The following is a 17775-nucleotide window of genomic DNA, read 5'->3' on the forward strand; positions in this document are numbered from 1 at the left end:
TAATGCATCTTATAATCTTGTACTGCAGTTATATCTGATCAAATGTACATTATTATTATTCTTTAGCTTGGGTTGAACAAATCATTTTTGCTTAGATGGAACAGCAGCTACGCTAATTATGTCTCTATTTGTTTCTCTGTTGATTAACATCCCATGGTAACTAGGAATTACAGAAGCTTCAGTCTGGATCCAACCCTTAAATGATCTGAGATGACCGAACACCTGAGAAAAGATGATGCCAACCCCTCAGAGGACCTCAGAGGATGCCAACGCTCAGACAACATACAGAATTACCAAATTTTGCCATAAGTTAAATATATTAAGGTTCTGAAACATATAAATATATTGTGGAAACTTAATTTCCTGTAGAGCTGCTTTGCAACAATTTGTATCGTAAAAAGCGAAGAAGGTGAATAACACAACGTTAATTGCATCTGGCAAATAAAGAGTCACAGAGACTCTGAACACACATCCTTCATCTGCCCTCATTACAAACACAGACTCAAACAATGACAACGTCACCCAGAGCACTCAACATCACAAATTAGGACAGACGAGAGAGAGAAAGTGTGTGTGTGTGTGTGTGTGTGTGTGTCCGTCCTTGTTCAAAGTTCATGTTTAATTGGCTGCATTCTTGAAAAGTCTTTTATGATTTATGACACACACACACACACACACACCAGTATTTGTGTTTTCATGTTTAAACTCCATCAGTCGTGTTACTTTCTCAACTACAGCTCAGCATTAAACCCCAGCTCATGATTAAATCCTGTACAAATAAAATACTAAATATTTAATTCATAACTCATGTCACAGATGCAGAACACAGAGCTGAAGACACATCAAATCTGAAATATTAAAGCTGCATCAACACCTGATAAAGAAACCAGTCTAAACACAATCTGACCATCAGAACATGAACATCTGCTGTTGTGAAGATGCTTCAGTGTCATTTCTGCTTCTGCTGGTGTGTCTGTTTCCAGAGACTGAAATAAAGAGATATTTATCTTTAACTGACAGACATTCAGAGCTCACAAACCAGTCGAACTCCGTCAGAACCTCACGATTCAATTAAATTTTGATTCAAAGAGTCACAATGTGATTCCCAAATGATTATTGATGCAACTCAGCTGCAAATGAACTTCAGGTGAACTTCTATTAAAAAAAATAATAATAAGTAGGATGCATTAAAACGCATCTGCTCTGATCCACTGAGAGGAACAAAATCAGCAGATGACCTTGTATACTGTACAAAATTATTTCTGTCGCATACACACAGTTCTTCACAGTAACCCATCAAAATAAAAGGTCAGTCTAACTTGAAGAAATTGTGACAGAAATATATTACTCAATGCAATTACAGCACTACTGCTAATAATAATAATAATATTAAAACAAGGAATAATCACAATTTTTCTTCTAATTTTTGCCAAAAAACGAAAGGGTTTGTTTAATTTTAATTTTAATAAAAAATATGCCTGCATTTATCTTCCAGAAAATGTTTAAATACACACAACTGTATATTGTAAAAAAAAAATACTAAATAAATAAATGAAACCATAATAATTAATAAAGCTGTTTTTATGAAAACAATTAATTAGAGATATGATTGATTATTAAAATTTAATGAAACCATTGAAATGGAATACATAAAAATGAAAACTAAAAACACAGTGGTAATAATAAAACAGAATTTGAGGGAAAAAATAAAATGCCTTTCATAGGGCCCTAAAAATGTTTTTTTTTGTCACACTTTTCGCTGTTAAATTGTTTCATGATTCATGAGTTTCGTGATTTTAATTAATTAGACATGCTTTTTGATTAACAACATTTAATTTAACCATTATTAAGAGTCAATAAAAATGAAAACAGATTAAAAAAATAAAAAACATGTAATCCAGAAAAACTAAAGTGAAAAAAAAAGAAAAAAGAAAAGGAATTTGGGAAAACGATGGATTTCACAGGGCCCTACAATCCTGAGGAAAAAGTCCAAATTGTTAAATAAGTGATAATTAACTTTTACTTTTTATTCTGTGAAGGAAACAGAAAAAAAATGAATTGCGAGTATATATCTCAAGTCCTCAAATGTCCCCAAAGGGAGATTTGATCAGATTTAGCTCACTTTGTCTACAAACTGCAGCTAAACACACAGTGAATGCATATGAGAGATAGACGACACTCATTATCATTTATGACCAACTCTGAATATGGAAAGATCTTTGACTGAATCTATACATGTTGACACATTCATTTGAGCTCTGAGCTCATCACACACATACACACACACACACACACACACACACACACACACACACACACACACACGGGAGATTCGATTGGTTTCTCTGCATCTTCACTGCAGAGGTCTCTCCTCAATCTGTGCAGGTCAAGGCAACAGCAGCGAACACACACACACACACACGCTCTATATCATCATTAACTGCCTCTGGACTACAAAAAATGATGGCTCATTTCAGACAGAAACACAACAATCTTCCAATCAATCAATCTGAAATGTTTTTATATCTGGAGAAATGTTTTCGCGGTCATATATTATTATGATTAGTTTATCATCAACAGAAATGTAATTTGATAGTATTTTTAAAGGTGATTTTTGAAGCAAATTTGCAAAAGATTTGAAACAATGTTGAGATAAAATACAATGTGATTGAAATTAAACAATTAAATTAAACAAGCTAAATTCATACACCACTGCTCAATTTTGGGGTCAGAACCTGCTCACCAAGGCTGCATTTATTTAATCAAAAATACAGTAAAATCAGTAATATTGTGAAATATCATTATAATTTAAAATAGATGTTTTTCATGTGAATATCTGTTAAATTGTAATTTATTTCTGTGATGCGCAGCTGTATTTTCAGCATCATTACTCCAGTCTTCAGTGTCACATGATCTTCAGAAATCATTCTAATATACTGATTTACTCAACAAACATTTCTGATTATCAATGTTGAAAACTGTTGTGCTGCCCAAAATGTTTGAGTAAACTGTGATACATTTTTTTTTTCATGATTCACAGATGAACAGAAAGTTCAAGCATTTATTTGTAATGGAAATCTTTTGCTACATTATAAATGCTTTACTGTAATTTTTGATCAATTTAATGCATCCCTGAGGAATAAAAGTATTAATTTACTGACCCCAATCTTTTGAACAGTAGTGTGTATATATATACTGTACATGTTCCAGTCATGCAAATGTCTTATTTTTATATTTCCACAAAGATGCTTTGTTTCTCACATTCTCTGCTTTCACCTCAAACCTGTTTTTCATGAATATGGTGATGTTTCCACGCTTCCATAAACACTAGTTAACCAGGAGGTTTTTTTTCTAATACAGCTGCAAAAGGAATTACTAAATTTGATGTTTTTCTCTCGTCTGATGACTGTAATCAATCTCTGTATATTGTTTTCCTCTTTTGGAAATTCATGGCAATGCCATTGTGGATTTTTCTTGCGCTATTGGAGCAAATGAGAAGGCAAAAATCATATTTGAGGATCCTGGAAATGTGGAAAGGGCCCATGACACATTTTCATGATTACGAGTCCTTTATTAAATCTGTTCAGATGTGACGTCACTCTCTCTCATGAATGGTGAATGTGCACATCTGTTAGTGTTCCTGCTGTTATCATAGTAATCAGAGCCACAGCTGTATGTGTGTGTGTGTGTGTGTGTGTGTTATAAATGTTTGATCCACAGCTCGCAGATGAACCTATTCTGATAGAAAACCACACAAACTGGACGAGCTCTTACTGGAACTCTACAAATATATAGCCAAGATACACAAGAGTAACCGGAGATCATTTAACACGGCCACACACACACACACACACACACACACACACACACAAAATAATACTCTATGTGTGTCTTTGTGAATGATTCTGGAGTTTCTCTTTAGTTTCCTTCTCTTTTCAATGGATCTCATCAGTGTTGTTATAAAAGAAATAGAAATTAAGCTAAAATAAAATACAAATACTAAATGGAAAAACAAAACAAAAAAACAAACAAATTGGCAATATTTCTAATATCTATTTAGTAAGTTTTTCATCTCATTTAAATGTTATATCAATAATAATATAAATAAATATAAGATTTTATTGCAAACAACTGAAACAAGTTTAAGTTGAAGCACTAAAATTGTTGATTGAAAAGGTAAATCAAAATAAAACACTATTTAAAAAAATATTTTTTTATTAATATAAATATTGGATGAAAAACTGAACCCAAATGGCAATTAGAAATGTGGCAACATTTCTAATATCAATTTGGTTTACAGTAGGTTTTTATCAAATATTTATATTTAATATAAATTAATATAATATTTTTTGCAACTAACTGAAATAAGTTGAAGCCCTAAAATTACTAAATGAAAACTAAAAGTAAAAAGTAAAAAAGTATAAATATTTCAAAAAAGAACTAATAAAAATAGCAAAAGCACATACAATTAATATAAAAAAAGAAAATGAAAAGTGAAAATATAAAAATAAAAGCCAATTCAAAATATTAATAAAACACATTTATAAACGTATAAAATATACGTATATATAAACCATACTAAAATAACACTGGATCTCATCCGTTCTGTCAGAAGGGATGTGAAACTATATTTAGTGGCTTGTTTTTGTCCTGTTTGTCTGGACTGTGACTGTAACTTCCTGAGACATGATCTGATTGGCTGAGGATGAAGGTCGTCCTGTGTGTCCTCATTAGTATATACATATATAATGACTTAATAACTGATGCCACCTTTTACTAGGCTGTTTTATTGCAGGAATATTTCAGCCAGACACAATGACCGACGTCGCCTCGCTCTATCAGGACATTAATACATGACTTCAGAAGGACAGTAAATGTCTCCTTATTGTACAGCACTTTTAATCTAATCTCTGTTACTGTGATTTTATGTAGTAAAAGTTTGGAGTCAGTAATATTTTTTTTTTTTGTAACGATATTAATAATTTTATTCAGCAAAGATGCATTAAATTGATCAAAAAAGTAATAAAAATATTACCAACCCCAACCTTCTGAACAGTAGTGTATATAAAAAGGTTTATATAAAAATAAAAGAAGTGTGTGTGTGTGTGTGTGTGTGTGTGTGTGTGTAAATGCTGTCAGAGATCACTGACCAAGCTCAGATTTCATATTTATGTCACATATGTGATATTGTGTGATTTGAGTTTGGTCTCAGAGAAGAATCATGGGAAATCACAGCTAATGTTCGCAGCGCTGTCCTCGATTGATCAGATATTAAAGGTCAGTGTTCGGTGCCACAGTTTCTGTGTTTGACTGAATGTTCAGAGACGCCGGATGAATTTATAATAATCATAAACACACAAACAGAATAAAGAAGAAGAATCAGAGAGCTTGTAAGATTTACAGACTCCTGCACATGATATCATGCGATAACCTTACTATATGAACATGTCAGTCATTAATTACTATGGTATTTATCAAAGTACTATAGTAAGACCATGGTACTTGTGTGGAGAAAAGATCATGTGACTTTCCCTTGTTCAGCAGACAAACGTCATCTCGTAACATCTGCTGTGTTTATAGGCCGTGTTTAACAGCACACAGATGTGCAGTATTTCATATGCACATCATTAAGACGTCTTCAGCAAAAACTCACACACACACATGCACGCACATGTTTGTTTTTGTGAAAAGTGGGGACATCCCTTAGGCTTAATGGTTTTTATACTGAACAAACTGTGTGTGCTATTGCCCTAAACCAACCCTACACCTAAACTCAGCCCTCACAGGAGACTTTGTGCATTTTTAGATTTTCAAAAAAACACCATTTAGTATGTATTTTAAGCCTTTTGAATTACGGGGACATAGGCAGTGTCCTCATAAACCACCTTCATATTGTAATACCTCTGTCATACCCATGTCATTATACACATTTGTGTCCTCATAAACATGCACGCACACACTCACTCACTCTCTCTCTCTCTCTCTCTCTCTCTCTCTCTCTGCATCCGTCTTCATGCTCTGAATATCTTTGTGTGTGTGGAGGGTGAGTGTGTGTGTGTGTGTGTGAGTGTGCTTACTGAACCATATTTTGGGTACAAATTTGTACAGTAAAATGAGGTAAACCTGACAAAACCTCCATTTAGGGACGTCCTCATTTGTAAAAACAGTATAAAATGTAAATAAATATTTATAAACATATTTAGATATATTAGAAAGCCTCCTTTTGGGGACCTTTTCAAATGTAAGCAGCACAAAATATATTTATAATTGAATTGCAATATTTACTTATATTTTATATTATGATATATCTTTTGGGGACATCCACATTTGTAAAAACAGTAAAAAAAAGTTATATACATATATATATATACAGTATATATACTGAACAAAATTATAAACGCAACACTTTTGTTTTTGCCCCCATTTTTCATGAGCTGAACTCGAAGATCTAAGACTTTTTCTATGTACACAAAAGGCCTATTTCTCTCAAATATTGTTCACAAATCTGTCTAAATCTGTGTTAGTGAGCACTTCTCCTTTGCCGAGATCATCCATCCACCTCACAGGTGTGGCATATCAAGATGCTGATCAGCTTCCAGGAATTCTGTACAGATCCTTGCGTCATGGGGCCGTGCATTATCATGCTGCAACATGAGGTGATGGTCGTGGATGAATGGCACAACAATGGGCCCCAGGATCTAGTCACGGTACCTCTGTGCATTCAAAATGCCATCAATAAAATTCACCTGTGTTCGTTGTCCATAACATACGCCTGCCCATACCATAACCCCACCGCCACAATGGGCCACTCGATCCACAACGTTGACATCAGCAAACCGCTCACCCACACGACGCCATACACACTGTCTGCCATCTGCCCTGTACAGTGAAAACCGGGATTCATCCTTGAAGAGAACACCTCTCCAAAGTGCCAGACGCTATCGAATGTGAGCATTTGCCCACTCAAGTCAGTTACGATGACGAACTGCAGTCCGGTCGAGACCCCAATGAGGACGACGAGCATGCAGATGAGCTTCCCTGTGATGGTTTCTGACAGTTTGTGCAGAAATTATTTAGTTATGCTAACCGATTGTTGCAGCAGCTGTCCGGGTGGCTGGTCTCAGACGATCTTGGAGGTGAAGATGCTGGATGTGGAGGTCCTGGGCTAGTGTGGTTACACGTGGTCTGCGGTTGTGAGGCCGGTTGGATGTACTGCCAAATTCTCTGAAACGCCTTTGGAGACGGCTTATGGTAGAGAAATGAACATTCAATTCACGGGCAACAGCTCTGGTGGACATTCCTGCAGTCAGCATGCCAATTTCACGCTCCCTCAAAACTTGCGACATCTGTGGCATTGTGCTGTGTGATAAAACTGCACATTTTAGAGTGGTCTTTTATTGTGGCCAGCCTAAGGCACACCTGTGCAATAATCATGCTGTCTAATCTGCATCTTGATATGCCACACCTGTGAGGTGGATGGATTATCTCAGCAAAGGAGAAGTGCTCACTAACACAGATTTAGACAGATTTGTGAACAATATTTGAGAGAAATAGGCCTTTTGTGTACATAGAAAAAGTCTTAAATCTTTGAGTTCAGCTCATGAAAAATGGGGGCAAAAACAAAAGTGTTGCGTTTATAATTTTGTTCAGTGTATATATATATATTTATTTATAAATAAATATTTTACAAAACCTACTTTTTTGGATGTGCTCATTTGTAAAACAGTATAAAAAGTAAATATATATATAAAATTATAAATACATTTATACATTTTATAAAACCTCCTTTTGGGGATGTCCTCAAATGTAAAACACTAAGTAAATAAAATTATATTTACAAATACATTTATAAATTTTATAAACCTTTTATGGTCATCCTCATTTGTAAAAAGAGTAGAACAAAAAAGTAAATATTTATAAATAAATTAATATATTTATGAACCCTTTTGGGATCATCCTGTTTTGTAAAACACTATAGTTTTTTTTCTGTTAGGGTTAGGTTACAGTGTTTTGAACTAGCTGTGTATAAAAACAGTAGAAGTCTCTGCAATGTCCACATTTAGAGAGCTAAATAAATGTGTGACGCTCTAGTGATCCTGACACTGTCTTGCTATACGAGAGAGAGAGAGAGAGAGAGAGAGAGAGATGCATAACACTGTAAATCACACTGATGACACACACACACAAACACAATGAAGTAAAAAAAAAAATTGAATTAATAAACTGACCTCAAAATCAGAAGATTCCTCAAGCATTGAAGTCTACATGAAACTACACTTAAAGTCAGTAACCTGCATTAAATTTCAGTGTAAGATAAAGATATGGATTTTAACATCTTACCGATATAGATATCGTACCTCAAAGTGATGATGTTACTGATCATTTTCTTGTATGCGTGCATGCTGCGTATTACTGATATTAGTTATATGGCTCCGCGTTATCGTTCGGGCAGAACTATTGTTCCAGTCACCAAAGACAGATTCACAAATAACCTGCCTGATTTATCTCAACTGCTCTGTGTACCCATAAATACACATGAACTAGACGAAATGACTAGCAACATGGGCACTATCTTCTCTAATACATTAGAAGCTGTTGCCCCCCTCAAATTGAATAAGGTTAGAGAAAAATGTACTGTGCCATGGTACAACAGTAATACCCATTCTCTCAAGAAAGAAACTCGAAACTTGAGCACAAATGGAGAAAAACTAACTTAGAAGTTTTTATAATTGCGTGTAAAAACAGTATGTCCAGCTATAGACAGGCTCTAAAATCTGCCAGGGCAGAGCATATCCGCAAACTCATAGATAATAACCAAAACAATCCAAGGTTCTTATTTAGCACAGTGGCTAGATTAACAAATAAACACACGCCACCCGATCTAAATATTCCCCCACAGTTTAATAGTAATGACTTTATGAATTTCTTTACTGATAAAATCGATAATATCAGAAATACAATATCAAATGTAGATTCTACTGCGTCTAGTATTTCAGCTTCATTCATCGCACCCAAAGAAAAACTGCAGTGCTTTACAACTATAGGACAGGAAGAGCTAAATAAACTTACCACTTTGTTCATTTAAATGGGGAGTCATCTCAGTTATCACCAGTAAAGTATGGAGTATCACAAGGATCTGTCCTAGGTCCTCTGCTATTTTCAATATACATGTTGCCTCTTGGTAATATTATTAGAAAATACGGGATTAGTTTTCATTGTTATGCTGATGATACTCAACTATATATCTCAACAAAACCAGATGAAACTTCTCAACTATCTCAGCTAATAGATTGTGTAAAAAATGTAAAAGATTGGATGACCAATAATTTCCTCCTATTAAATTCAGATAAGACAGAGATATTACTTATTGGACCAAAAAACAGTACACAGAATCTCTTGGATTACAATTTGCAACTAGACGGATGCACTGTTACGTCCTCTAAAGTAAAAAATCTGGGTGTTATATTAGCCATCAACTTTTCCTTTGACAATCATATTTCCCATGTTACAAAAACAGCATTCTTCCATCTTAGAAACATTGCCAAGCTTCGAAACATGCTACCTGTTTCTGATGCAGAAAAGCTAGTTCATGCATTCATGACCTCTAGACTGGACTATTGTAATGCACTGCTAGCTGGTTGTCCTGCATCTTCAATAAACAAGCTACAGATAGTCCAAAATGCAGAGGCTAGAGTTCTTACCAGGTCAAGAAAATATTATCATATTACTCCAATTTTACAGTCTCTGCACTGGCTACCTATTCAGTTCCGTGTCATTTACAAAATATTATTACTTGCCTATAAGGCCCTAAATGGTTTAGCCCGTACCTAACTCGTCTTCTACCACGCTACAATCCAACCCGGTCTCTAAGGTCGCAAAACTCTGGACTTTTGGTAGTACCTAGGATAGCAAAGTCCACTAAAGGAGGTAGAGCTTTTTCACATTTGCCTCCCAAACTCTGGAATAGCCTTCCTGATAACGTTCGGGGTTCAGACACACTCTCTCTGTTTAAATCTAGACACATCTCTTTAGCCAAGCATTCACATAATGCATCTTATAATCTTGTACTGCAGTTATATCTGATCAAATGTACATTATTATTATTCTTTAGCTTGGGTTGAACAAAACATTTTTGCTTATATGGAACAGCAGCTACGCTAATTATGTCTCTATTTGTTTCTCTGTTGATTAACATCCCGTGGTAACTAGGAATGACAGAAGCTTCAGTCTGGATCCAACCCTTAAATGATCTGAGATGACCGAACACCTGAGAAAAGATAATGCCAACCCCTCAGAGGATGCCAACGCTCAGACAACATACAGAATTACCAAATTTTGCCATAAGTTAAATATATTAAGGTTCTGAAACATATAAATATATTGTGGAAACTTAATTTCCTGTAGAGCTGCTTTGCAACGATTTGTATCGTAAAAAGCGCTATACAAATAAACTTGAACTTGAACATTCCTTTAAAATAAAATAACTTTGAATATGAATGTCGATAAAAAAAAAAAAAAAAAATTCTACCATAACATAATGAAACTATTTAAATAGTAAAACTTATCTTTAAAGCTGGTTTAAAGTTGAATGAGATTCATAATTGTTTTACAACTCAGATTTATTGAATTAACTGAATCAACATTACATTGAGCTGAATGATGATACAATTGTCTGATTTACAGTATGAATTGAATTTCATGCAATACTGACACTGTCACTGAACATTAAACTAAACTGAGTTGAACAATGACACTATTTTCTTCTGTAGAGCTGATTTACAGCTGAAACTGAATTCATTTCAAAATCAAATTTTGAAACATTGACACTGATTGTCAGAGAATCACAGTCACCTGCACCTTCATTAGCCAGATCCCAATCACCTGAGTACTGATTCCCCGCACCTGTCACCGGCTAATGAACAGCACTATATCCACTCACCACAAGCACTCCTTCCTCGTCCGGTCTACCGTTCACTACCCGAACCTAGCCTGACTTCTAACCTTGTCTTACTTACCTGCAGACCTCCCGATAACCCCCGCTCCAAGTCTCCACCGCTCCTGGTCTCCACCGCTCCTGTTCTCCACCGCCCCTGGAACTTCCTTGTCCTGGTCCTCCCCGCGGCAGTGCGCACCGCCGACTTCCCTTCCTGGATCCTGTCCCCGCTCCTCCGCTCAGCACTCACCCTTGCACCTATCCTAATAAAACCCTGTATTGACTTTACTCCTCCGTGTCTCCTAGTCTGTTCGTGACAGAAGACCGGACCAAGTACAGCAACGCGTGTCATGGAGTCCCGGCCACCCACGGCCGTCGACACGCTGGAGGAGTTGGTCAATACTCTCCGGGCCTCCCTTCTTCCGCCACCTGTCCCACCACCTGCCTCTGAGAGTCCCGTGGCCGTTCCGTCCAAGTACGCGGGTGATGCGGCGGGGTGTGGCGGATTCCTGCTGCAAGTATCCCTGTATATCGCGGCACAACCCCGTAAGTTCACCACCGAGAGATCGAAGGTGGCTTTTCTTACCTCCCTCCTGTCCGGCAAGGCGTTGCTATGGGCGCAGGCGATCTGGGACGCGCAGAGCACCATCATCAACTCCCACGAAGCGTTCACCAGCCACTTCAAGGAGGTCTTCGGAGTCGCCGCGGGACGCATCTCTGTGCAGGATCGTCTTCTTCGCCTGCGCCAAGGAGAGGCGTCCGTGGATGACTACACCTTGGAGTTTCGCACTCTAGCGGCCACAAGCGGCTGGAACGAAGCAGCTTTACTGAGTGCCTACCGCCTCGGCTTGAATCCCCGCCTGCGCGCCCAGATGGCCATCTACGATGACAGTGTTGGACTAGAAACCTTCATGCAACGCGCCTCTCGCATCTCTCAACGCCTCACCGCCTGCCTCGAGGATGAATCCGCCTCCCCGTCAGCTTCACCCACTGCCAGCTCCCCAGTACCAGAACCCATGCTCGTAGACACCGCCCGCCTCTCCCGCACGGAACGTGCGCGCCGCCTCGCGGCCAACCTATGCCTCTACTGTGCGAAACCAGGACACTTCATCCGGGAATGCCCCGTTCGACCTCCACGCCCCGCGGTGAGTACCCTTCAAATTGAACCAGATATTTCTTCATTATCGCTGATGCCAGTACAACTCCTCACCCCAGACTCCTCTCATACAGTCTCCGCCCTGGTCGACTCGGGCTCCTCGGGGAACTTCATTTCCCAAGCCCTACTAACCCACCTCAATCTCCCCCGGAGGCGGCAACCCCAGGAGCTCCGAGTCGAGACCATCCAGGGAAAGCCGCTGGGGCGTGGTAGAGTGAGGTATCGCTCTCCTCCCGTGACACTCAGGGTCGGCTGTCTACACGAGGAGTCCATCACCTTCCTGGTACTGGAGGGGCCCACGGTGGATATCATCCTGGGACGCCCATGGCTCAATCTCCATTCTCCAGTAGTCAGATGGGATCCATGCGAAGTCACTCGCTGGAGCGAGTTCTGTTCCCAGTCCTGCCTGCAGTCAGTACAGAGGATCCCTACGAACCCTGCCCCCCTGACAGTCTGTTCCACTCTAGTAGAAAGTCCTGAGCCCCAGGTGAAGTGTACTGTCCCATCTGACTACCAGGCGTTCCAGGATGTATTCAGCAAACAGGCAGCCACTCGCCTACCACCGCACCGGCCATGGGACTGTGCCATTGACCTGCTGCCTGGAGCAAAACTGCCTAAGGGTAAGATCTACCCCCTGTCCATCCCGGAGCGCAAGGCAATGGAGGAGTACATCAAGGAGGCTCTTCAACAAGGCTTTATCCGGCAGTCAACATCCCCCGCCGCCTCGAGCTTCTTCTTCGTGGGCAAAAAGGACGGAGGCTTGAGGCCCTGTATAGATTACCGCACACTCAACGAGCAGACAGTCAAACTCCCGTACCCGCTTCCCCTGGTCCCGGCCGCCCTCGAGGAACTCCGTGGGGCCCGCATCTTCTCCAAGTTGGACCTGCGAAGCGCGTACAACCTCGTGAGGATAAGGGCGGGCGATGAGTGGAAGACGGCGTTCCACACTCCATCTGGGCACTACGAGTACCGGGTTATGCCGTACGGCCTCTCCAACTCACCGTCCGTCTTTCAAGGCTTCATGAACGAGGTGTTCCGGGAGTTCCTCCACCAATTCGTGATCGTCTACATCGACGATATCCTGATTTACTCCCGGAACCTGGCCGAACATCGCCACCACGTTGAGCAGGTCCTCCAGCGGCTCAGAGAGCACCGGCTCTACCTTAAACTGGAGAAGTGCGAGTTCCATCGCTCCACGGTACAGTTCCTCGGCTACACCATCAGTCCCGAAGGAATCCAGATGGACCAGGGGAAGGTCCAAGCGATCCTGGACTGGCCCCTGCCACAGACGGTCAAGGAGCTACAGCGCTTTTTGGGCTTCGCCAACTTTTACAGACGTTTCATCTGTCAATTCAGTCGACTGTCGTCACCCCTCACCTCCATGCTCCGTGGTAAGCCCAAGTCTCTGTCCTGGAGCCCCGAAGCCCACGAAGCGTTCCAAAAGCTCAAGGAAGCCTTCAGCACGGCCCCTATCCTACGCCACCCGGATCCCCAGCTCCCCTTCGTCGTGGAAGTCGACGCCTCCACCACAGGAGTCGGGGCCGTGCTGTCCCAACACCACGACGAGCCTCCCAGCCTCCATCCTTGCGCTTACTTCTCGCGGAAGCTGTCCCCTGCGGAGGTAAACTACGACATTGGCAATCGAGAGCTGCTGGCCATCAAACTAGCCTTGGAGGAGTGGCGTCACTGGCTGGAGGGAGCCGCCTGCCCCTTCACTGTCATCACGGACCATAAAAACCTCCAGTATCTAAGAGATGCCAAACGCTTAAACCCCCGTCAAGCACGCTGGGCCCTCTTCTTCACTCGGTTCTCCTTCACTATCACCTACCGCCCCGGAATCCACAACACCAAGGCCGATGCTCTCTCCCGCTTGCATGCCCCAGAAACACCCACAGACCCCGAGCCTATTCTCCCTCCAGCCCTCATAGTCAGCCCCATCCAGTGGACACTTAACGACAACATCCGTGACGCCACTCTCACCGAACCCGCCCCGCAGGGAGGCCCAGAAGGGAAAATTTATGTGCCCCGCTCCCAACGCCTCACCCTTCTGGGCTCAGCTCACGAAGTACCGGGCTCTGGACACCCAGGCAGCCAGCGAACCCTCTCACTCCTCCAAGCTCGGTACTGGTGGCCCGGTATGACCGCGGATGTCATCAGGTACGTCCGAGGGTGCTCAGTCTGTGCCATGTCCCAGTCTCCTCGCCATCTGCCCGCAGGCAAACTGGTTCCCCTGCCCATTCCCCAGAGGCCCTGGTCCCATCTCGGTGTGGACTTCGTCACCGACCTCCCTGAGTCTGAGGGCCACACCTGTGTCCTAGTTGTGGTTGACCGCTTCTCCAAGGCCTGCAAACTCATCCCCCTCAGGGGCTTGCCCACGGCATTGGAGACCGCCGAATGCCTATTCCACCATGTGTTCCGCAATTTCGGCCTACCGGAAGACATCGTGTCGGACCGTGGCCCTCAGTTCGTGTCCCGGGTCTGGAGATCCTTCTTCCGCCTCTTGGGAATCACTGTCAGCCTGTCCTCGGGCTATCACCCCCAAACCAACGGCCAGACTGAGCGTAAGATCCAGGAGCTCGGACGCTACCTCCGGTCATACTGCTCCCCCGATCAGCACAGCTGGAGCCGTTTTCTCCCCTGGGCCGAGTATGCACAGAACTCCCTTCGTCAATCCACCACCGGCCTCACCCCGTTCCAGTGCATGCTCGGCTACCAACCCCCACTATTCCCCTGGACGGAGGAACCCGCAGAAGTTCCAGCTGTGGACCACTGGTTCCGCGAGAGTGAGAGGGTTTGGGACTCAGCCCACATCCATCTCCAGCGGGCAGTGCGGAGACATAAACGCTTTGCGGACATTCGGAGATCCGAACCCCCCCAATACCAGCCAGGAGATCGGGTCTGGCTGTCGACCAAGGATATCCGTCTCCGCCTGCCCTGCAAGAAGCTGAGTCCCCGCTTCATTGGTCCATTTAAGATCCAGAGGCAGGTGAACGACGTCACCTATGAGCTTCAGCTCCCCCCCAGGTATCGCATCCACCCCACCTTCCACGTCTCACTGCTCAAACCCTTCTCCCCCTCTACACCAGGAACCACGGGACCGGACGCACCCCCTCCTCCGGAGATGATCGATGGGGCTGAGGTCTACCGGGTCCGCAACATCCTGGACTCGCGGCGACGGGGCGCCCGGCTCGAGTACCTGGTGGACTGGGAGGGGTATGGCCCAGAGGAAAGATCCTGGGTGGCCAGGGACGACATCCTCGACCCCTTGCTCCTCGAAGAGTTTCACCGCAACCACCCTAGTCGTCCCGCACCCAGAGGCCGAGGCCGCCCCCGTCGCCGTGGTAGGGCGTCAGGAGCCGCCCCTGGAGGGGGGGGGTAATGTCAGAGAATCACAGTCACCTGCACCTTCATTAGCCAGATCCCAATCACCTGAGTACTGATTCCCCGCACCTGTCACCGGCTAATGAACAGCACTATATCCACTCACCACAAGCACTCCTTCCTCGTCCGGTCTACCGTTCACTACCCGAACCTAGCCTGACTTCTAACCTTGTCTTACTTACCTGCAGACCTCCCGATAACCCCCGCTCCAAGTCTCCACCGCTCCTGGTCTCCACCGCTCCTGTTCTCCACCGCCCCTGGAACTTCCTTGTCCTGGTCCTCCCCGCGGCAGTGCGCACCGCCGACTTCCCTTCCTGGATCCTGTCCCCGCTCCTCCGCTCAGCACTCACCCTTGCACCTATCCTAATAAAACCCTGTATTGACTTTACTCCTCCGTGTCTCCTAGTCTGTTCGTGACACTGATATTGAAGTAAAGTGAATAAACAACTAAATTTAATAATGTCACTATTGTAATGTATAGGTGTTTTAAAGTATATTGAAAGTTTCATAATTGATTACCTTAGCAGCATTGACACTTATTTAACTAAATTGACTAAACAATGATTTTTCAACTCATTTTAGTTGAATTATGACATTATTGCCCTTTTTTAAAGCTGCTTTATAGTTTATTTTGCATTTGTTTTATAATTAAAGACCATTGTTACATAAACACTGTCACTGAACTAAATTAAATCATCATTAAAATGAGCTGAATTGCAACAGCATTGTAAAGCTACTTAAGGAACTGAATTTGTTTCCTAATTGAACTTTGCAACTGTGACAGTTCTTGAACTGAATTGAATCAACTTTGAACCGAATTGCTTTACAGCTGAAATGAATCTGTTTCATAATTGAATTTTGCAACACTGACAGTGAGTCAACGTTGAATGAGATTATTCTCTCTTCTGTAGAGCAACTTTAAAACTGAACTTGTTTCATAATTGATGAATTTTGCAACATTTACACTGAATTGAACCAGCATCCATCTAAATTGAACTAAATAATGACTTATCTTCTGTAGAGCTGCTTTTTAATTGAATTTGTTTCAAAATTGATGAATTTAACATTAACATTATTTTCCTGTTTTTTATCTGTATAGTATAAAACACAATAGAAGTAAACGCACAATATAAATACTGTAAATGTGACTTGACAACCGTCAACTTGTCCTGTCAGTGTAAAGTCAGTGAATCTGTCACTAGCTGTTCCCATTCACCTATTTGTATGTGCATTTTTTGGGATATTGCATTAAAAAGAAATGCTGGATGGAAACACCAAGATGCACAAAAATTCTAAAAATGTGCATAAAAATTTACGCGCTCAACTAAGGATAAATTTCTTATCCAGTAAGAAAGCATGTGCATAAACTACGATGGAAACCCTTTTACCAAATAAATTCCTTAATGCACATCAAAAAAGACTAAAACAGGACCAACCAACAGAGCGATCTCATTGCACAGCATCTGAAGTGCTAGTTTTGTCATTCTAATATGCTTGAGCAAAGTCTCGTCAAAGTGCTTTGTTATAATCAACTGACAGCAGACTCTAAAAATAAGATAACATGACCGCGTTTCGTTTGCATGCTCTGAAGCTCATAATTTATTATATACACAAATAAATTGCCACAAATTTGTTTTTTTTATTTGTGATATTTAGCGCAAAGCAGTCAGGAAGTGATGATTTTGGTTTCTTCAACTCCCTGGATGGAAACGGTGCTTTATTCGCAAATGTTTTATGCGATATTCCAATTTTGCACATAAGTTTAAGTCGTAACTCTGGATGGAAACATAGCTACTATCAGAGAGAGGCTGAGCAGAAGAGAGAACAAAGAGAGAGTCGAGTATCTCGTTACCTTGCTGTGAGCGCAGGGTGGATAGTAGCAGGTGTAGTGCGGGAACATCTGATGCTGCTCCAGCGTCCTTCCCATGAAGCTACAGTCTGGAGTCCGGAGCGCCAGTCCCTGACGGATGAGTGCGAGGATGCTCTGCCCTCTTCCGCTGAGATACTTCAACACTGTAATCCAGCACAGACGCGGAGCGGTGAAGGAGAAGACAGGTGGAGGTCCGGGATCCGTGCGAATGAGAGAGCATGTGCTCCGTCTGTCAGAGGAGGAGAGAAGAGGAGGTGTCTATGATCCGTGTGCTTTCTGCTCCAATAACAGCGTCTCTGTCCAGGGGCTCGACTGGAGAGAGAGAAAGGGAGGGAGGGAGGGAGGGAGAGAGAGAGAGAAGGTTCGGTCCTTCTACTGGTGATAAATGAAACTACAGGGACCGGCTGTGTCTTAAAACCTGACTAGACAGCATTT

The 17775-nt window shown here is 42.0% G+C and overlaps 1 protein-coding gene across 1 annotated transcript in view; it reads right to left on the reverse strand.

Annotated features, from left to right (window-relative positions):
* LOC306847544 (RNA-binding motif, single-stranded-interacting protein 3-like) overlaps window positions 1-17397 on the reverse strand; it is a gene marked incomplete at its 5' end in the record, with an annotated part of 59383 nt that extends 41986 nt beyond the window's left edge. Inside the window, one exon of the mRNA XM_079381534.1 lies at window positions 17323-17397. Coding sequence (XP_079237660.1) covers window positions 17323-17397 — 75 coding nt within the window. The remainder of the gene's footprint in view (window positions 1-17322) is intronic.
* Between the last annotated feature and the right edge of the window lie 378 nt (window positions 17398-17775).

The sequence above is a fragment of the Barbus barbus genome (assembly GCF_936440315.1).
Source record: "Barbus barbus genome assembly, chromosome: 27".
NCBI lineage: Eukaryota > Metazoa > Chordata > Actinopteri > Cypriniformes > Cyprinidae > Barbus > Barbus barbus.